Source organism: Sapajus apella, unplaced genomic scaffold, assembly GCF_009761245.1.
Source record: "Sapajus apella isolate SASKATOON/1434 unplaced genomic scaffold, GSC_monkey_1.0 scaffold38, whole genome shotgun sequence".
Classification (NCBI taxonomy): domain Eukaryota; kingdom Metazoa; phylum Chordata; class Mammalia; order Primates; family Cebidae; genus Sapajus; species Sapajus apella.
Genome location: NW_022436978.1, coordinates 14,917,395 through 14,938,791, shown reverse-complemented (window position 1 = coordinate 14,938,791; position 21,397 = coordinate 14,917,395). Strand labels below are relative to the sequence as shown.

General features: G+C 39.3%; 1 protein-coding gene across 1 annotated transcript; it reads left to right on the top strand.

Moving 5' to 3' along the window:
- The first annotated feature begins 33 nt into the window (after positions 1-33).
- Positions 34-15,163, top strand: DNAJB11 (DnaJ heat shock protein family (Hsp40) member B11). Its single transcript, XM_032298335.1, has 10 exons — positions 34-329; positions 1,443-1,599; positions 5,068-5,165; positions 6,891-7,023; positions 10,938-11,080; positions 11,555-11,637; positions 12,278-12,335; positions 13,442-13,553; positions 14,008-14,167; positions 14,701-15,163. Exons 1-10 carry the CDS (start codon positions 262-264, stop codon positions 14,763-14,765), a joined length of 1,077 nt encoding a protein of 358 aa, XP_032154226.1. The 5' UTR covers positions 34-261; the 3' UTR covers positions 14,766-15,163.
- Positions 15,164-21,397: the final 6,234 nt, after the last annotated feature.

Below are 21,397 nucleotides of genomic sequence, written 5' to 3'. Positions count from 1 at the left end.
GCCGGCCGCGTGTGATGTCCCGGGCAACGATTGGCTCTCGCCTGCCGGGGACTTCTCTCACCGGGACTAGGGCTTCCCGGGAAGTGGACTGGCAGAGGACTGGGCTAGCTAGCTGTCTCTTCGGACCCAGGAGGAGACCCCCCCGCCCTCCGGTGTGAGGCGGCCTCCGAGGGCCGGGTGGGCTGGCGAGCCGACGCGGCGGCGGCGGCGGCGGAGGAGGCTGTGAGGAGTGTGTGGGACAGGACCCGGGACAGAGGAACCATGGCCCCGCAGAACCTGAGCACCTTTTGCCTGTTGCTGCTGTACCTCATCGGGGCCGTGATTGCCGGGTGAGGAGCAGACACAGGGCCCGTGGGTCAGCCTTTGCTGGGGGTGGGAGGGCGTGGGGGATGTGGCATTGCCAGACTGAGGGAGTGGAGAGAGGCATCGCTGTGGGGTGGTGGAGGAAGGGGTAGTATGGGCCTGGCTAGTGGGGTGAGAGAACCGTGGGTGACACCAGTGAGAGGGCTTTAGGTCCAGAGAGGGCCTTAGGTAGAGCTAGATTTGCCCAGAGGAGTGGGAGTTGGATGCATTGCCAAACGGCATTTGGGGGATGAGGAGAGTTTGAGGGAAAGAAGGTGGTTGTGAGCTGAAGCATTGTCACGAGAGCTGGGGAAGAAAGAGGGGTGACTGACTGTATGGCAAGGTAATGACAGGGTCAGGCTGAGGTTTGGGGGATGGACCTTTGTTTGATCGAAGAGGTGGGTTGCTGTGCCCTGCTGAGCTGGAGAAGCGGATGATACTCTATGCCAAGCCTGCAACGAGCCATTGGGGGGCCGACATTAAAGTGGATGGATGATGCCAGATCGAGTTGGGACTGCACGAAATCGGATGGGGGAGGGGAGCAAGAAGACCCTTGGAGAGCCCTTGTACTTCCCAGCTTCTTGGGCTATGTATTATCTTCAGTTGCTTCATCTTTAACGTTCTAGCAGTGCTACTGTTAGAACATTTAAGTGGCATAATCTTTTTAAATAAGGAAAGTCATCCTTTGAGACTGTTATTTGACTTTTAGAAAAGTCAAAAGTCATTGGGAGCCAGTAGAGGGAAAGGGAGGAAGAGTTCATTTGACTGTATGATTATTGCCTAAAAATAACATAAGACCATAAAATAAGGAAGCCGTTTTCTTGATTGAAGGTGGCTCTAAACGAAGAGTTCCACAGATGTTTTGGATAATCTAAAAAGAAGTATATAGCCTCTTACTGTGATTGCATCAACATATAATATTCATTACAAATTCTGGTGTTGTCTTTTTAGTCATTCTTTGTGTGTGTATGCGTCGCATAAACCATTTTTGTATTTCTTTGTTCAGATACAAACCTAAATGTAGAGGAAAAAAATTTTTTTGCTTTAAAAAATGTAACATATAACTCTTTAATGAAGTATTCTCTCCCTCTACTTCCCAGGCGAGATTTCTATAAGATCTTGGGGGTGCCTCGAAGCGCCTCTATAAAGGACATTAAAAAGGCCTATAGGAAACTAGCTCTGCAGCTTCATCCTGACCGGAACCCTGATGATCCACAAGCCCAGGAGAAATTCCAGGATCTGGGTGCTGCTTATGAGGTGAGTCCTAAAAAACGATAAAGTATGAATAAAATCTGTAGGTGTAGAAAAAACATTTACTACAGAGAAACACTCCTTTCAGTTCACTTTTATTTATTATTGTTATTATTATTTTGGGGGGGGGCTAAGTCTTGCTCTACTGCCCAGGCTGGAGTGCAGTGGCATGTCTCCACTCACTGAAACCCCTGCCTCCTGGGTTCAAGCCATTCTCCTGCCTCAACCTCCCGAGTAGCTGGGATTACAGGCGCCCGCCACCACACCCAGCCAATTTTTCTATTTTTAGTAGAGTCAGGGTTTCACCATGTTGGCCAGGCTGGTCTCAAACTCCTGACCTCAAGTGATCTGCCCACCTTAGCCTCCCAAAGTGCTGAGATTACAGGCATGAGCCACTGCACCCAGCCAAGGTCACTTTTATTTAAAAACTAAACAGTAGATAAAAGTAAAAGTAGTACTTGATGCTGTATTGTACTAGATATTACATTCACATTAGTAGATGCCATTTTCTTCCTTTTTATATTAATATTTATTTCAATAAGGAGAATAATGTTGAAAAAGAATAAATGAAAGATTGATAGATTAATAAGTAGATCAACTGATTGGTCTATCAGTCAATCAGTTTGGGAGCTAGAGCCAAAAATAAAAAGAAAACCTTCATGAGAGTTGCAAACCTTACATGACCATATGAACTAGACAAATGACATGCAAGGCAGGTATAAGTTAAAACATGGCAGGAGATATTCTGCCTCTGTATTGGGAAGCAATAAGGATTGTTGAGGACTTTGACAAACTGAAGGCTCCTTGCCCTATTTCAAGGGAGCAGCTGTTACTCAACCCCAACCAATTTTTGTCATATAAATGCAAATAGTATTTTCCTAGATGATTTAATTTTTCAAGAAAGTTGAAAATCTAGATTTTTATATAAGTTCTGCTTGTAAAAATGTTGGTAACTAATTCAGTTAAATTTCTTTTTTTACATAAATCAAACAAAGCACAGTTTTAATTCGATTTTGCAACGTCTAATCTGGGGGTCAGAACACTTCCATGTGTATCATCTCATTTAATCTTTACTAGGATGCCAGGAAATATAGTAGAGCTAGGCATATTTTCTCATTTTCTAAATGGACACAGAAGAAAATTAATTGAACTAAAAGTCGCAGAGCTAAAACTCCCAAATTTAAGTTAAAATTATTGTATATTGAGAAGCCTAGAAACAAATTGAAAACTATTTTAGGAAGACACAAAGCTCAAAAGAAAGGGATCCCAAGACCTCTTAGATTAAAGAAGCAATGGAACTGAGTCAGTGACTTATACCCAGGTGAGTCCAAGAGCTCTTGGGGTCCTTCTTCTTTCAACACCTTCAGGGATCCTATGGGACAGAAACTCTTAACCTGAGGCACGTGAATAAACTTGAAAAGGTTGTTGGCCCATCCTAAATTATATGTAACATTTTGTTTCCTGTTGATAATATGGATTCCATATTTTGCACTGAATGTTCTGTGAATAGACCCTTGTTTCCCAGGCACCCAATACTCAAAAACATTTTCTAGGGAAGCTGAACTTACCATGCTGTCTAAAAAATCTACATGTTCTTTATCTATGACGTAGGCAAGCTATACAAAGGTCAGTCATGAAATTGCAGTTTATTTAACTATTAACAACCCTTGAAATTTCTTTTTTCTTTTTATCATTCAAGCTTGATTGCCTTTAGTCTTAGGTAAATTAGTGTTCATAAATTAGAATCCGAGTACAGTTATGAAGATTCTTTTATGAATACAAATTTGTTTTCTCTACAGAGCTAGGATTACTGCTGGCATTTTAAGTACTTAGGAATCTGTGTATTGGTTGCCAATCAACTAAAACCTTTTTTCTTTTAAAATAGTTTCCAAGACCATGGAGTAAAATTACATTCCTTGATGGAAGAAAAGTGAGGAGGAAGTGCATGATAATAAATGACTTCAAGAGTAGTTTTCAGGAGACTATTAGAGAAGCCTCTGATGTCTAAAAAGAAACTGAGTCTTTGTGGGTTTTAAAATGGTGTTTTTTATAGTCTCATATGCAGGGTTCATTTCTTTGCCAAGATAAGATCAGGGAAGTAGACTAAAAGTGAAAACACTGGAGATCCAGATAATAATAAGAGATTTTCTTAATTTTTTTTAAAGTTAACTATGCCCATTTCTGCTTCCCCCAAGTACCTATTTTCTAAAGATATTTGTGAAAACATTCTTTTCTCTCCCTTTTTCTATCATATGGCTTTAATCAAGTACTGTGGTCACTTCTGGAATAACCCATTTGCCTTTGCTTTTAAGACTCTTCACTCTCTTGTATACTCAATTTTTGTTTATCCTTTCAAGGATATCTTAAATGTTAATACATTTTTGCCATAACTCCTTACACCTCATTTGGGCCCTAAGCCAAGAGTGTGTCCTGTTTGAATATGCCTTTCTTTCAAGTCAACAAGCCCCATCTACTTTGAACCTCTCTTTTTCTGGGCCACCATGAAGATGGTTTTGAAATAACTGTCTCCTTCAGCCTCTTGTCTAAGTAAAAGTTTTTAAATATCAAAGGAAGATTTTAAAGCCATTTAGTTTTCAAAGTATATATGTGCATATACATCAGATTGCTCTAAATAAAAGAGAAACTTTTTTTGCATGTTGAAGGCAAATTTTGAAGAGAATAGAAGCTTACTTTGTTTTTACATTCTTTAGTATTATACAGCGAGAAAGCATATATCATGATTGTGTATGTAGCTCTCTGAAACTGCTAAAACTTCAAGAATTATTTCAAGCAGTGAAATTGACCTTGAATAACCTTTATGGAGTATTGTCACCTATTACTCTCTCTGCATTTCAAACTCAGGACATTACAGACTTAAACATACATATATAAAAGGCAGGCAGCATTCTTCCACAAATGGATTTCTACATATATCAAAAAATGAAAAGATAGCTGCATAGGTCTCTCTGGGGGGCCTGTCACTTGATTTCTTCGTGTGTTTGTGTGTGTGTGTGTGTGTGTGTGTGTGTGTGTGTGTGTGTGTTGGGTAGGGGGTGTTGTAGACTTGTAGGGCCACGTTGTTTTGAAGGTAGTATAGTGGTTAACAGCATAAGCACCAGAGTCAAACTGCATGGGAAGTAAACCTGAGGAATCCATCTTACCTGTTTCCTGTTACCTCCCTGACCTTCACAGCTACATTGCTAATCTCAGATATTATTTTTTAGTGACTAGGTGAGTTTTGATAACTTTAAATTAAAAGCATGAATTGAGCAATGCGGAATGAACAATGCATCCAAAAATTTAGTCTTAGAGAAAATAACTTTGTAAACATGGCTGAATACAGTACATAATGGAAACTACATTCTATTAAAATTTTAGACCCAGCGTCAAAGTAAAAACAAACATAAATATGACTGTGCCTTAACTGAATATTACCAACTCATGATCTTATCCTCCACTGGCTTTTATCCCCAGGTTCTGTCAGATAGTGAGAAACGGAAGCAGTACGATACTTATGGTGAAGAAGGATTAAAAGATGGTCATCAGAGCTCCCATGGAGACATTTTTTCACAGTGAGTAATTTACCTATCTGCAAAGTATTAATGTCTGAGAATGGGTTACTTAGCGATGAAAGAATTATACCCATTCCCTAGTTCAGAAGCTTTTGATGAATAGTACAGTTCAGCTGATCCAAAGATCAATTATTGTCCTCCCTGTGGGAAGACAGTCTTCTATTTTCACAAAGCTTTAGGAAGGAGGTGTGGCACTAAAAGGACATTCCATCTACCCAACCATATCGGTGAAATCAATGCTGACAGTTCTCGGTGGGGGGAGGACATGTGTTGGAAACCAGTTCGTCCTTGCCTACTTGCTATCATGGAATCTGCAAACTACTTAATGAGCAAAATTATTGTAAGCAAAGATAGAAAAAGTCCTACTCCCATACCCAGAGCTGCCTCTCTCTCATCCTATCAACAAGTGAGGGTGATGATAATAACCAGCATTAGGAGAAGGAATTAGGGTGGAGGACTTTTGTCTCTTGCATTCTGGGAGTGCTGGGTGGTTGGAATAATAAACACCTTTCCTCCTCACTCTTTGAACCCCTCTTTATTGATCATTTGAATTTCCACATTCCCTGATGATTACATATACTGAGAGACCCTAATCTGGGGTTTCAGGTCTGCGATTGTAAACAAAAAGATGTTTGAATCTGCATTTTTTGGGGGGAGCTCATTGTTTTCTTCAGATTCCCAAAGGGTTCTGTGAACCCTTCCCCAAAAGAAGTAAGAATCACTGTTGCATACAGTAGTTACCACAATTTGGTGCTTGGTTGGATGGCCTGGGGTGAGGGAGTAGATTTTTAGGGCCTGTAAAGACGTGTGAGTAACATGATGAGGACATCTCCCCGCCACCTCCACCTCTCCTTCCCTCAACAGGATCAACTTGGCTGTCCAAAGTGATCCCTAGGGATGCCAGAAAGAGAAAAATCTTCCCAAGCCTCCATCCTGTTCTCTCTCCTTGCCTTTATTTAAGATTCAGCGAATTCATTTACCTGAGTTGGTTGCTGGGAGACGGAATTATATAGTTATCATCATCACTGTGGTAATATCTGAGGCTTCTTAATAACACCAAAAAGTAACATTAGATTAAACCACCTGTAGGATTGAAGGGTACCTTTTTTATTAATCTCGAGTTATTCTTTTGTTACTTACAAAAATTAGTTTGGGTCTTATAGAGGCCAGAACTTCCTTCTCCTTAAACACTAGGGTTTTACTAAGGCTGATGCTTATTTAATTACATACTCAAGATTTTTGTGCAGAGCAGTAGCTTCTTTCAATGTTAGCTACTAAAAAGCATGTAAAGCGAACACTACATTACCCATAAAAATTCCTTAAATTAACCATTAAATTTAGCATTACACAGTTTATGTATACTATACTCTTTCTCAATAAGTCCACCATATTCAGACTTTTCCCAATATTGAAAGATTCTTATTTCATTGGTTGGGTCCAACATTGAATTCATTGGCATAGTGTGTATGTATGTACTGTACTGTATGTATAGGCCATGTTGTATTAAAGAGTGAATTTTTTACAGTGAAGGACAATATAGTTACAATGTGGTTGATAGTGTATAAATTTTAAATTGTGTTTGATGTATGACTCCACTGTATTAAAAAATATCTTGCAGTTTTGCACAATGCGTTGGCAGAAACAATAGTTGATCAATGTAAAGAAAGTGAATTAATTGTGAAACATGAAGTCTTGATGTCTTTTTCTGATGACTTTACACTACAGCTTCTTTGGGGATTTTGGGTTCATGTTTGGAGGAACCCCTCGTCAGCAAGACAGAAATATTCCAAGAGGCAGTGACATCATTGTAGATCTGGAAGTCACTTTGGAAGAAGTATATGCAGGAAATTTTGTTGAAGTAAGTTTCAAACAATACAGCTGTTCATATTAACTCCCAGAACTTGTACTTTTGATTAAAAATAAGAGGTTTCTATGTACCTTCTCTGTCTTTTCAAGGGTAAGAGAGAGTGATCAAATGCACAAAACTGAATTAATTATAATTTTTGGTTCATGATACTCTTGTCATTGTCTTATCACCCAGCTTGAGAACTAAGTAAAACATTACCACGACTTAATCTTAATTCCCTGTTCCATTACTCTGCCTCCTTTCAGAGGTAACTACTATATTGAATTATGTCTTCATTGTTCTTTTGCCATTCCTATTTTATTGTATATATGAATACCTGAATAATGTCTTGTTTGTTATATCATTTTTGACTTTGTAGAAACAGTATCTTAATTCATTATTTTCCGAGACTGGTCCTTTTCACTCACTGTTATGTTACTAGGATTCACTCTTGTTGCTTATAGCTGTAACTCTGCTGGATAAAATTATACTGTGACCGTAATTTATTAATAGGCATTTTTGTTTTTTCCAGTTTTATTCAATTCCAAAGAGTGCTTTTATGAACATTTTAATCCATATATCTAGGTTCAAATGAACAAGAATATCTCTTGGGTGTATATACTTGAGAGCAGAATTGCTGAGTAATATGAAAGTGTTCATTTTTGTAAGATAATACTGTATTGTTTTTGAAATTGATTGTACTGACACTTCTACATGCAATTTATGAGATCCTATAGATTCACTACCTCACCAATACTTGGAATTATTAGACTTCTTAATTTTTGCCCATCAAATGGGTATAAAATATTATCTCATTATGGTCTTATTTTACATTTTTTAAAATTGCCAGTTAGGATCAGCATCTCTTTCTGTGTTTATCGGCCATATTTGTTTCCTCTCTTGTGAAATGCCTGTTCAATCTTTTGCCTTTTTCTTACTGATTTCTAAGAATACTTCACTCTTGCTGCTAACTTTGTTGGCTGTATGTAATGCAAATGTAGCCTAACTGTTTGTAACTTGTCTTTTCATTATGTTTAAGATTTATTTTCGGCTGGGCACAGTGGCTCACGCTTGTAATCCCAGCCCTTTGGAGGCCAAGGTGGGCAGATTATGAGGTCAGGAGTTTGAGACCAAACCTGTCCAATATAGTGAAACCCTGTTTCTACTAAAAAATAAAAAAATTAGTCAGCCGTGGTGGCACACACCTGTAGTCCCAGCTACTCGGGAGGCTGAGAGGCAGGAGAATTGCTTGAACCCAGGAGGTGGAGGTTGTGGTGAGTGGGGACGGTGCCAGTTCACTCCAGCCTGCATGACAGAGACTCCATCTAAAAAAAAAAAAAAGGATTTATTTCAATTTTCAGCAAACAGAACTAATTAATTTTAATGTAATCAAGTATATCAGTCTTTAGTGGTTAGTTTTTGTGTCCTTTTAAATAAATTCTTTTTTTGTTCTGAAATAAGAAAGCTGTGTGCAGTGGAGCACACTTTAATCTCAGCTACTCAGGAGGTTGAGGTGGGAGGATTGCTTGAGTCCAGGAGTTTGAGGCTGTTGTGTCCTATGCTTTCATCTGTGAATAGCCACTGCACTCCAGCCTGGACAACATAACTGAAACCTATCTCTGAAAAAAAAAATGTTTAATAAACTAAGAAAGCTGTTCATCTATATTTTCTGCTAAAACTCTTAGCTCTTTTAATATGAGGTTACTCTTTTTTTTTAATTCTGGAAATATATCTCTCATTATTTCTTATAATATTTAATTCTTTATCACTTCTGTCTGGTCTTAACTTTCTTTTAAATACAAAGAGTAAATGTTGTTTCTTTATCCTTCACTGCCTCCTTCTGGGAGGTACCTCATTTTGATCTCCCAGCTTACTTAAGAACTAAGTTTTCAGCTATATCCATATAGCTGATAACCCAATATCTAATGGGATACAGCTATATCCATTCTAATAACCCATCTGCTGTATTTTAATTTCAACTCATATTTTTATGCATAATATTTCTACTTGAGTCTTGCATTATTTCTTACTCTAAATCATTTGCTAATGCCTTACCTTCTTAATATTATCATGCTTGTTTTATGTTCCTGGTCTGTCTAATCTTTTTTTAAGCAAAGTACAATGGCTTAAAATATATGTGTTATCCAGCTAGTTGTCTTTTGCAGAGCAGATAATTGAACTTCTCAGGTATCTAGCTGTCTTGGCCTTTGAGCTGATATTCCCTTACAGGTACCAGCAACTACCTTTCCCTGTAGAGCATCGTGGGCTGAACCCTGGCCCAATGGTTTTAACTGTGTTTTGCTTGGTTTCTTGGGGTCTTTTTTGTTTTGTTTGCTGACTGGAGTCTTTTGTTTTCTGCAGTCAGGGGAAACAGTTCAAAACAGCCCTCTATCTGTGGGATTTTCTTGTATATTCTGTGTTGTGGTTACTATTTCCTGGAATCCATGTTTTCTTGTAGTTTTTCCAGGATATTGGAGTAGACAGCCAGTTGCCTGTGCTTATGTGCCATCTTGACAAGAAGCGTATTCTTCTTAATTGAAGCTTCTTCTCTGAATAATTCAAAGAAGAGACATAGACAATCACAGAAGATGCAACTGGCTTGTAATACTGTTCAGGCTGCAGGATAGGAGAAAAGGGTGTTAAAAATATTCGTCAATGGGTAAGGTTGTTTAGATGGGAGGAAAGGGGTGAGCCTAATTAGCGCCCATGTTCCTTTCCAAGGCTGTTCTGCAGTTGTCACTAATACACGGTAGACATCGCTGTTTGCTGTTAGTGTGTTCCTGAACAAACTCTTTTTTAATCCTATAATTGTGAAGGCCGTAAATGGCTTTGCTATTTCAATAACCCCATGGTAAATTCTTTATTCCTTTTTTTCACTCCTGTTCCTTCTGTATGTAAATTCTTTTTAAAGAAAAAAGTACCTTGAGAAGTAAGATAGTAAGATGGTTAAGCAGCATGGACTTTGCAGCTAGACTGCCTAATTTAGAATCCTGGCTCTCCCATGTATTAGTCATGTGGCCTTGGTCATGCTACTTAACCTGTCTATACTTTTGTTACCTCATCTGTAAAATGGGGATAACAACAGTACCTACCTCTAACAGTTGTTGTGAGGATTAAATGAATTTGTAGAAGTGTTTGACACATTGCTTGGCATGTATTAATTTAGTGCTGTAAAGTGTTTGCTCTAATGACTGTTATTGTTGCTATAATTTATTCTGTTGACCTGGGCCTTTTATATGTTGTTAGGCTTTAAGGGATTTTTTCTCTAAGCATTTGTCATTCTGCTGCATGAGCACATACCTTGTGATTAGATGTTTGACTAATTAAACAGGTAAAACTAGGAATACATTTCTGTATATATATCAATGTTACATTCTTAGAGGGATCAGAATGTTTGATTGCAATCAACTACAAAGAGATGGTCATTGTTTCTCTTCCTACATGTTAAAGTATCCGAATGGAGATAGCTCCAGAAAATAGCCCTGGATTGAATTTCCTGAAATAAGGAGGCGTTTTCAGTAGGTTAATCATAGGATTGGATGGTAGCCACATACCAGGTTTTGAAGCTGGCAGTTGTTCCTCAGGGGTTATGCTTTACACAGCTCGAATTTCTTAAAAGATAACTACATGAACTACTTTAACTTAGTAGCATTTAGTTGTGGCTTAGAAATGCTGATATTATACACTTCATTTTTCGGTTCTCTTGTTTCTTACTCCTGTCTCTACTTCTCCAGCTTTAGAATTTGAGTCATTTAAGTATGTGTTTGCTTCATTCCTGTTTGGGGGCTGATTTGTACTCTTCAAAGAGTTTTGTCAGCTCTAGATCTCTGAGGGATAGACTGCCAGAGAAGGGGACGCTTCAGTCCAGGCACATGTAGAGGAAATGAAAAGCAGGGAGAAGCTGATGTTGTTTATTCACTTCCTAGGTAGTCAGAAACAAACCTGTGGCGAGGCAGGCTCCTGGCAAACGGAAATGCAACTGTCGGCAAGAGATGCGGACCACCCAGCTAGGCCCTGGACGCTTCCAAATGACCCAGGAGGTGGTCTGTGATGAATGCCCAAATGTCAAGTAAGTGAAAGCACCTTCTTTCGTCTACCAAGAAGTACGTCTTAATCTCGTTTATCTAGTCAAATGCTAATGGTCCATACTAGTCTTTCTCTGTCTCCTCCCCACTGCCATGTTCTGCAAAAGGACAGGGCAAAACAATGTACATTTTTTTCTGCAGTGTTTCTTCTAAATATCTCCTTTTATGTTTCTGAACTAACAAGCAGTGCCTTTTATTTCTGATCTATTCAAAATGCTTCACTTTCTTCCATCTTGTACTATTAGAGCAGCCTTATATGTTTAGACAATGTATGGTAGCTTTGCCCTGGATTTTAGCACATAGAAGATGTAAATGATTATTAGATAGTTTGGTCAAGTAGAGGTACGCTATAGTCTTCCAAGAAAAAGCGCTGATAAAATAAATAAAACTTTATCTGTATCTGATGTTCTGTTTATATTTTCATTATTTTTCTTCTCTTTTAATTCTCTTTATCTCAGACTAGTGAATGAAGAGCGAACGCTGGAAGTAGAAATAGAACCTGGAGTGAGAGACGGCATGGAATACCCCTTTATTGGAGAAGGTGAAATACTGATAGTGGATTTTTATTGTCATAACTTTCTGTTCTCTGCTTGCTTGTGAGTACCTCTCACCCCTGCCTTACTCCATCGTACTGTTCACATAGTAAATGTATATGTAATTTCCAACACTCTCCAGCCAGTTTTAGGGTATGCAAAGCCTTTTATTCACCTGAAGCAATAGCATTGCCGTTTATCCTTTGAATGTCATGGCCAAAAGTTATTATGACGTAGCCTAAGTTTTATCAAAATTTAGGGTGTTTAGACCTTAATGAATTTTCACTCAGCAATGAAAGAAGATTATGTAACTCTAGTTGACATTAATAAGATGCTCTCAGGACCTCACCTTTAGACTTAAGTTTAAAAACTCTACAAATAAAAAAAGCTCTAAGACTTAGGTTTAGGAGACCAGTGAATCATTCTTTGTTTAGGAACTAGGTCAAGTTATGTACTGCTATATCTAAGGCAAAGGTGATGATTTCTAATAATCTGAAACTTATAACCAGGCGGAGATGCTGCCCTCACAGATAGATCTGACAGAGTCAATGCCCAAAATGGTGGATTAAAAAAATTTCTCAGTTGCCAGATAGACTTCTGGTATTCAACTTGTATGATTTACAGTACGATGTAATCTGCTCTGACTAGGTGAGCCTCACGTGGATGGGGAGCCTGGAGATTTACGGTTCCGAATCAAAGTTGTCAAGTAAGTAATCTAATTTTAGAGGTCTTCTCAGATGAGTCAGATTATAGAGATGTGGGTGGCCTCCAGAGCAGTTAGACATTTTTCTGTTTCATTCCCATATTACCCTAAATGATGATTTGTAACGCCTCTACAAGGTTGAAAGCTTGGGGTTGGGCCCTAGGATTGAGCCCCAGTTATTTATTTACTTAGGACGTACAAATGCAAAAGATGTTGAAAGGCAAGAATTGATAAGTATGGGATAATAAAAGAGAAGCAACAAGATAGGGAGTCAAAGCTGAGATTTTAGCTGAAGAACTATGGCACCATACAAGAAAAGGAAACGTTTCCATAGAAAGAAGCTTCTACATCATATGCAGCTTCTGTGAAGAGAGAGCCTTTCTTTTGTGAGCTTCTCTTCAGCATGAAGTGCTGCTTAGATGATAATTTTGCCTGGAACTCTGGCCTTCTTGATTACTATTTCTCTCTTGTTACCACTTTGGAAACCAGTTAATACCTCTGCCTCTGTAAGGAGTCATCAAAACAGAGTTCCCACCAGAATATGGAGAAAGGCCCCCCACTGTCTGGGACTTTTCCTTCATGCACTCTTTAATCCCAGTGTTGTTTTCCCTGGCTTCTTTACCTACCTTGTCTTTATCATCACTTCTTAGAGAAACTGGAATGTGTGTTGTTTCCTGAATAAACCTGATGCCTTCCTAGTCTTTGCCAGAATTCTTTCTCACTCTATTTCCCCTGCCCTGTACCCATTTTATCTGCATTTCTGCAGCCAACTTAGTCCTGTGAGCTCAGCTCAGGAAACTTCTATAGACCGATTTCTGAAGATGATCTCCCTAGAAGTTGTCTTTATCCCTTTTCCATAATCTAATGTATTTTTACGTATACTCTGCCTTTTGCTGATTATGTGTTCCTTAAGAGTAGCATTTAATAATAACAAATAACTTTAATAATAACAACTTTATTTTCTCATTTAATACTATACACAAAGGTATGTCCATGAAGTGTTTATTGTTTGAAAGAGTGGTGTTCGCCTTTTTCCAAGATTTTTCTAACAACTCTTTGAACTTAAAGAAAGTTGGAAATTAATGATTTTTACCTTGTTCTGTTTTTAGGCACCCAATATTTGAAAGGAGAGGAGATGATTTGTACACAAATGTGACAATCTCATTAGTTGAGTCGCTGGTTGGCTTTGAAATGGCTATTACTCATTTGGATGGTCACAAGGTAAACCAACCAATTTACTTGTTCTCCGTCCTTTTAAAGCCTTTATGTGGGTAGTTTTGAGATTGATCACCTGTTTCAGTCATTGAGAACCAGAGGGACTCCTTTCTCAGTTGTATTCTGCCTTCTCTGCTTACTCTGCTGCTGAGCATCCAGCAATAACAGTGCCAGACCTCTCAGCTACTCAGAATGGATTGCACAGCCTTTTACAGTCTTGTCTTTATAATTTCTATTAATGAAAACCTTTTTTTTTTTTACTTGTTTTTGTGTTTGATTTTTCTTTTTAAAAACCTTGTTTCTTTGACTCATATTGTCCTAATGGCGTTTCCTTTGCTCCTTCATCGTTTCTTTTTGCTGAGCTGTGACATCAGCCTTGTGTACCAGTGCTCACTAGAAGCTGCGTGATGTGCTTCAGATATACCACTCCTGCTGCAGTATGTTCCCTTTTGTTTTCTAGGTACATATTTCCCGGGATAAGATCACCAGGCCAGGAGCGAAGCTATGGAAGAAAGGGGAAGGGCTCCCCAACTTTGACAACAATAATATCAAGGGCTCTTTGATAATCACTTTTGATGTGGACTTCCCAAAAGAACAGTTAACACAGGAAGCAAGAGAAGGTATGGGATATGGCATGTGTGTGTGTGAGTGAAACAGAATCACTTAAAACATATGAGCTGGACCACACTGTAAAAGGGAAGATGGGATAGACAGTAGAAAGATTAGAAGCTTAGGGGTGCATGTCTAGAATGACTGGTTGAGAAGAGGGCCCTGCTGGGGGTCCGAAATAATAAGAGAAAGGAGAGCAATGAAGGAGGTTAAAACTGAAAAGAGGATACAGTAGAAGGAATGGAAAACAGCTAAAGAGTTTTCTTTCCCTTTTGATTGCCTCTTCTCATTCCTCATTTTATAGGACTTTGTGGGATGTGTATGTGGTATGGGGGCCTAAAAGAAAGAGATTAGGGATCATCCTGAACACACAAATGCATGTGTGGGGTTACCTCCACGCGATTACTTTGGAGATTGGTAGTTATTTAATTCACGTCCATGTTTGTCATAAGGCCTTTTATGAGCCTTTTCTTGAAATATGTTCTTTAAACGCTAGGAAAGTAACATTCTTTGTTAACGGAGTCATTGTTCATTCTTTCTTCAGGTATCAAACAGCTCCTGAAACAAGGGTCAGTGCAGAAGGTATATAATGGACTGCAAGGATATTAAGAGTGAATAAAGTTGGACTTTGTTTAAAATAAGTGAATCAGCGATATTTATTATCTGCAGGGTTTTTTGTGTGTGTTTTTGTTTTTATTTACAATATGCAAGTTTGGCTTAATTTTTTTTTTTTTTGTCTAATGATCATCATGAAATGAATAAGAGGGCTTAAGAATTTGTCCATTTGCATTCAGAAAAGAATGACCAGCAAAAGATTTACTAATACCTCTCCCTTTGGGGATTTAATGTCTGGTGCTGCCACCTGAGTTTCAAGAATTAAAGCTGCAAGAGGACTCCAGGAGCAAAAGAAACACAACATAGAGGGTTGGAGTTGTTAGCAATTTCATTCAAAATGCCAACTGGAGAAGTCTGTTTTTAAATACATTTTGTTGTTATTTTTTTCATGACTCCTGTTTCTTCTGTGAGCTATTTGGGTTGTCCTCTGATCATCAAGGAAGATGGGTGCACAAGCATGCAAAACAGTGATAGAGATCCAGTCCCCATGCCCAACTAAACACACGGTATCTGCTAGAAAGGAGCTTGGAAGAAACTGAACGGCTGATTGGGGTCCATAAATGAAGGTTACACAAAAATCTAATTGTCCTTGAGGAAGTATATTTTCTCTAATTTGGGAATCATAATCTGATATGGACACTTTACTGTTTAGATAGCTGCTTTCATGTATATCATTTCAGTTGACCTCATGATTGGAAAGCCATTGGTTTGTTTAGGAACAAGGACTGGCACTGATTCTAGAAAAGGAATTTAGAGTTGCAAATTACATTTGCTCTTCTCATGGCACCCAATTCAGATAGGATGTGATGAGTACATTTGACTTTTGAATTGCCTTCATTTTCTTATATATAGTTATATCATGCTGTACTTTTCTTGTACTTTGGACTTTTTGTCTCTGCTAGTTAGTATTTCAATTGTTTAACAACTGCTGTTGCATTGTGTGTGGAGCTGCCTTCCAGCCATCAGCATAGTTCCAGCAGCATCCCTGCCTTGGCTATACATATCTTAATATCGCTGGGCACGGTGGCTCACACCCATAATCCCAGCCCTTTGGGAAGCCGAGGCGGGCTGATCACTTGAGGTCAGGAATTCAAGACCAGCTTGGCCAACATGGTGAAACCCCGTCTCTACTAAAAATACAAAAATTAGCTGAGTGCAGTGGTGGGTGCCCGTAATCCTAGCTACTTCGGAGGCTGAAGTAGGAGAATCACTTGAACCTGGGAGGTGGAGGTTGCAGTGAGCTGAGATGGTACCACTGCACTCTAGTCTGAGCAACAGAGCAAGACTTCATCTCTAAAAAACAAAAAATTAAGTGAAACCACATAAATACGTGTCTAAGTTTAGTGGACTTTTTGTACCTGTAAGATTCATTATGTACTAAATTACCTCTAGTTGAGCATTTCTTAAGAATGATCATCATTTCCTTTGTATATTTTAGCCCAGAAGAAGTCTTGATCATAATTTGCACTTACTAATCCCCATTTTTCCAAGATGTGTGCAAGGGTCGGTCACGATACTAAGAGCTAGAGCTACTAGTTTTGGTGAGAAAGAGCCCACAGAGATAATGTGTTTCCTACAAAGAAGAATGCTAATGGGGCTTTGTCACTCTTGTTATCCATTGTCTAGATTGCCATGATTTAATGAGTTAAGAATATTATTTCATCATTGGACCCTGTGAGGTGAGCATCAGGTAGCTTTAAGTGCTTTATCTGACGCACGTTGTAATTTGGAAAGATTTATATTGAAGTTCCACAGATTTTCTTAAGAAGGGAAGATAAACACTGTAGAGGGAAGATGCTCATTAGTTCATGTGGAAGAACAGATAATAATGTCTTCAGTTCTGAACGGAAAAAAAAAGCCATTCCAGGGAGCTATGTAATGAGGCTGAAAGGATGCTTGGCCTGCAATCAGACTTAATCGCTAAGACACTGAGGAAGCCAGTTAACCTCAGTTTTCTCATCTGCAAAATGGAGACGATGAAGGGTGATATTTTTGTGTTTGGTCTTTTATGCATCTTGAACATCTTTTTGGCTATTCGGACACTTACTTATGTATACTTCTGCCCCTTAGCTGCATTCACTGTTGGTTAGGTGCTCGATTGCTGAATCCTAGATGGATGTTGCGCTCAGAAATCACTGAAAAGGGAACAGGATATGGAAACTTAAAACCTATTTGAAAAGTTCCATTGGGTGTTACTAGAAATGGGAATGGAAAGATAATTTTATTCTATTCCTTGAAAAAAATTGCTACTAACTCTAGTAGCAACTTTTACCATTAACAAAAGATATCCAAGGACTATGAAAGATAAGCAAGAGAAGAAGAGGCCGTTTGGTAAGTGTTCACTTTTAAAAATTCTAGTATTTTGGTCGCTGAAATTGCCCCAAGACTCATGGTGAAGTGTTGGACACAGGTCACAGGCAGTGGGCACCAGTACAGCATCCATCATGATTTTAGATGTCAAAGAGCCCAGACCCTTTCTTATACCATTAAGAGAAATAAAACATTTCTGAGTTGTATAACTTTAAGCACAGTTCCTCTAATAATGCAGTCAGCCTGAGAATGTCACAGCTGGGGGGCAGACTCATCACACTGAGCGTCAGTGAAAACCCTCTAGAGCTGCATAGTCCAATCTGGTAGCCACGTGTCACAATTGAGTGCTTGAAATATAGCTCATCCAAACAGAGGTGCTATGAAGTATAAAATACACACTGGATTTTGAAGATTTAGTATTAAAAAAGAATGTAAAGTATCTCAAGTTTATATTGCTTACATGTTTAAATGACAGTATTTTGAATACAATTGGTGAAATAAAAATAGATGATTAAAAACAAAATATATTACTAAAATTCACCTGAGTTTTTTTTTTCACTTTTCAGAATTTGGCTAATAGGAAATTTTAATTACATATGTCGTTCACATTGTATTTCTGTTGATTGCACTGCTCAAAAAAGTCTCGCCCAGGCTGCGCCAGGTCACTCAACAGAAGGTGACTTGTACTTTGGGATGAAGGGCCTCATGTTCGCTCCTATTCAGTTACCTCCCTCTCATTCAGTCAGTCCAGTGGTCCAGTCTGTTACCATGTTTTGGGATCCTCCAATTCAGTCATTCAGTATTTTGTCTGTGCCTCTCCACCTGATGTTATCTGCACACTATATTGACTGAGACTTAAGATTTTCATCTAAACAGTGAATAAAAGAGCTAGCCAAAGGATTGAAGCCAACTCAGATTTTGCCACTAAAAGCCTGTTCCAGATTGACAATCATCAGAACATCAGGGTAAAGTCATATCAACCTCTATGAAAATAATTGATTTTGCATCTAGCCATATTTCTTTATCTTATCCACACAAGTAGGCTGAGAGACCTTGTTGACATCCAATTAGACAACAGCCTGTTAGAAAATGGGGTGTGTCTGATGATGACTTACTCTTTGTGAACCCATGCTGGGGCCTAGGGATCTTCACCTTCACATTTAGGTGATGTTCTCACTATTCTGGGATTGTGTCCAGATCAGAAGACAGGATTTCTTCAAAGAAAGCGTCTGTTATAATCAATCACCTCTTCCTTCTTGGGCTTCCATTTCCTCTTACTAATGTTCACTCTGCCCTTTTATATTGCAAGCATCATTTTTTGACAGAATATAGAAACAAAACAGGAGGTTTTATATGCCATAGTAGTTACCATGTGCGTGCTCTAGAATCACACTGGTCAGATTCAAATTCCAGTTCTACTGCTTACTAGCTCTGCCTTAATTTCTCCCTCTGTAAAATGGTCATAATAATAGTACGGATTTTGTAGAGTTGTTCGTTGATTGGACATTTACAACCAGAATGCCTCTCTTGGGACAGACAAGCAAAAAAGAACAAGTTAGTAACATATGTTGCACAACTGAGGCTTGGGAGGTTTATGATTTTTTAAAATTTTCCTTCCCTCTGCAATGCATGATGTTTGTCTGCAGGTGTCACTAATATAATGCTGTGAGAGCTGTAAAATCAGCTCTGGAGCTCCAGACCTCTTTTTTTGTTGTTGTTGTTCGAAAGCCATTTTCTGGTTATTGCCACTAAAAATCAGAATATTAAGTAAAACAACAATAATGATAATTTTCAATGCAACCTCTAATAATAGTGCATCTTAACTACCCTTCTCTCTTAGCCTCCCTTAATCCTAATGTAGACAAGGCAGATTCCACACAGGCTGGATTTTGATTTGGAGCTTTATTCTGCCAAATCCTGAGGATGAACAGTTATGGAAACCACTGCAAGGGGCCAAACTAGGTGTTAAGAACAAGGCTGATTGTGGTGGCTCGCACCTGTGATCCCAGCACTTTGGGAGGCCGAGGTGGGAGAATCATCTGAGGCCAGGAGATCGAGACCAGCCTGGCCAACATGGTGAAACCCTATCTCTACTAAAAATACAAAAATTAGCCAGGCATGGTGGTGAGTGCCTATAATCCCAGCTACTCAGGAGGCTGAGGCAGGAGAATCACTTGAACCTGGGAGGCAGAGGTTGTAGTGAGCTGAGATCGTGCCACTGCACTTCAGCCTGGGTAACAGACTAAGACTCCATCTCAAAAAAAAAAAAAGAACAATCATGTAATTAAGTCTTCTGTGTTTTCTACCAGTTGGGTAACATTAAAGTAGAACAGGAAATGTGATAATGTTTTCAGCAAGGTGTTTGATGATTCGTCTTATGATATCCCCTGGGGATAAGATAGAGTCACACAGTTGAATTCATAACTCACTAATTACTATTGAACATACTGTTGATTAATGGATCGATGTCAACCTGGAGGGGAGAGAAGAGAGTCTTTGCTGGCACAAAATAAAGCTATGTTTTCAGTCCTGATGTGTTCAATACTTTTACTGTCAGTGAGCATTTCAGGAAGGCAGCTTAAAATGCCAGGTGCCTGCTGTGTGTAAATCACGGAGTTCTCACAGCTGTTATATGTTTGTCATTGCAGTAAGTCCTAGGAGGGGCAGGATACCTTTAAACTGACCAGATAAGCTTTTGGTTCTTATACAATGTTTCAAGTGGGGAAAGCAACTTAACCTCTAGGAACAGGGTTGAGGTGCACCAGCTTCATCAACAGCATTGAGAAGGATGCATAATTTGACATAATGCTGGCAAGATGTCATTTGAATTGACATCTCCCAACACAATCACAAGGGGTCTTGCACTCAATTTTGTGGGCAGAGTAACTGTAACAAAATAAAATCAGTTGAATAAAAAGTGTAACCACCAGGGCCATTGTAAGAAGCTTTAAGCCTTGGGAGGCTGAGGAGGGCGGATGACTTGAGGTCAGGAGTTCAAGACCAGCCTGGCCAACATGGTGAAACCCGGTCTCTTCTAAAAAAATACAAAAATCAGCCAGGCATGGTGGTGCATGCCTGTAGTCCTAGCTATTTGGGAACCTGAGGCAGGAGAATCACTGTAACTCAGGAGGCAGAGGTTGCAGTGAGCTGAGATCACGCCACTGCACTGCAGCCTGGGTGACAGAGCAAGACTCCATGTCCAATAAATAAATAAATAGGAAGCTATAAGTCTTCAAATTATGAGTTAAATCCTCTGTTTTCTGGTAAAGAAATGTTGATATTGGTGGGAGCAAGGATCCTCCTCTAATAATTCTTCTCAGCAACTGCTATAGAAGAAAAGCAAGGGTCTCACAAGAAGCAAGGGTCTCACAAGTAGCAAGGTGAGAGCCTAATGATAATATCAGGGTGATGTCCTGGCTACTCTTGCCAGGACATCAAATTATCCTAGCATTTACTGGCTAATGCAGCAACATTTGTTTTTTCTCACAAATATGCACTATGAGCTAGACTGTTGGAGACAACTCCTTTGCTCTTCTTGTAGACAACAGCTTGAAGGCTGGGTCTGGAGTCATTTCTACTCATATGTCTGGCAGTTAATTCTGGGAGGTGGGGGAACTCAACAACTGGGGACTGGAAGTGGTGGGGCTCATCATCTTTGTCTCTGTGTGGTTTCTGCAGCACGGTGGCTATACATAGCTGGACTTCTTAATATATTGGCTCAGGGATCCCAATACACATTTCCCAAAAGGAAGCGGAAACAGGTAGAAGCTTTAGTTCTTCTTACAAATTAGTCTCGTAAGTCGTGCAGTGTCCTTTCCATCGCATTTTCATTCATGGAGGCAGCCACAAAGGCTCACTCCTCTTTCAGGGGAGGGGAATTAGACTAGACCTTTCAACAAAAGAATCTCTTAAGGTTCTGAAAGCAGATGTAGATCTGTAAATATTGCTGTGGCCATTTTTGGAAAATACAGTTTGCCCCAGGTGAGCAAATGAGACAGCCATAAAATTAGCAACTGAGACTGTGGAACATCAGAACAGCAATGGAGGGCCACATAATGCTCACAAAAGGCAAGTGAATTCAGAAAGAATGAGGTGACCATCTGCAAGTCCATAAGTACCAATCTCTATCCTTGACATCAAGGAAGGAAAGCATTCTGGCAACTGGAGTTTCAGGGATGAGATCTGAGCAAATGTCACACCATTCTGGCCCCTAGGATTATCCCGTTCTCTGCTGGGGGGCCTGGGAAATGTGGATTACACATCAGTGATATTAATGAGAGCATGAGAGATGCTGGTCAAAGCTATGGACACTCAAA

Excerpts from the sequence above, each read along its gene's own strand:
- DNAJB11 (XM_032298335.1), top strand. The coding sequence starts at position 262 with ATGGCCCCGCAGAACCTGAGCACCTTTTGCCTGTTGCTGCTGTACCTC. Across the intron at positions 13,554-14,007 it reads CTCATTTGGATGGTCACAAG|GTACATATTTCCCGGGATAA; the intron begins GTAAACCAACCA and ends TTTGTTTTCTAG. Across the intron at positions 14,168-14,700 it reads AACACAGGAAGCAAGAGAAG|GTATCAAACAGCTCCTGAAA; the intron begins GTATGGGATATG and ends TTCTTTCTTCAG.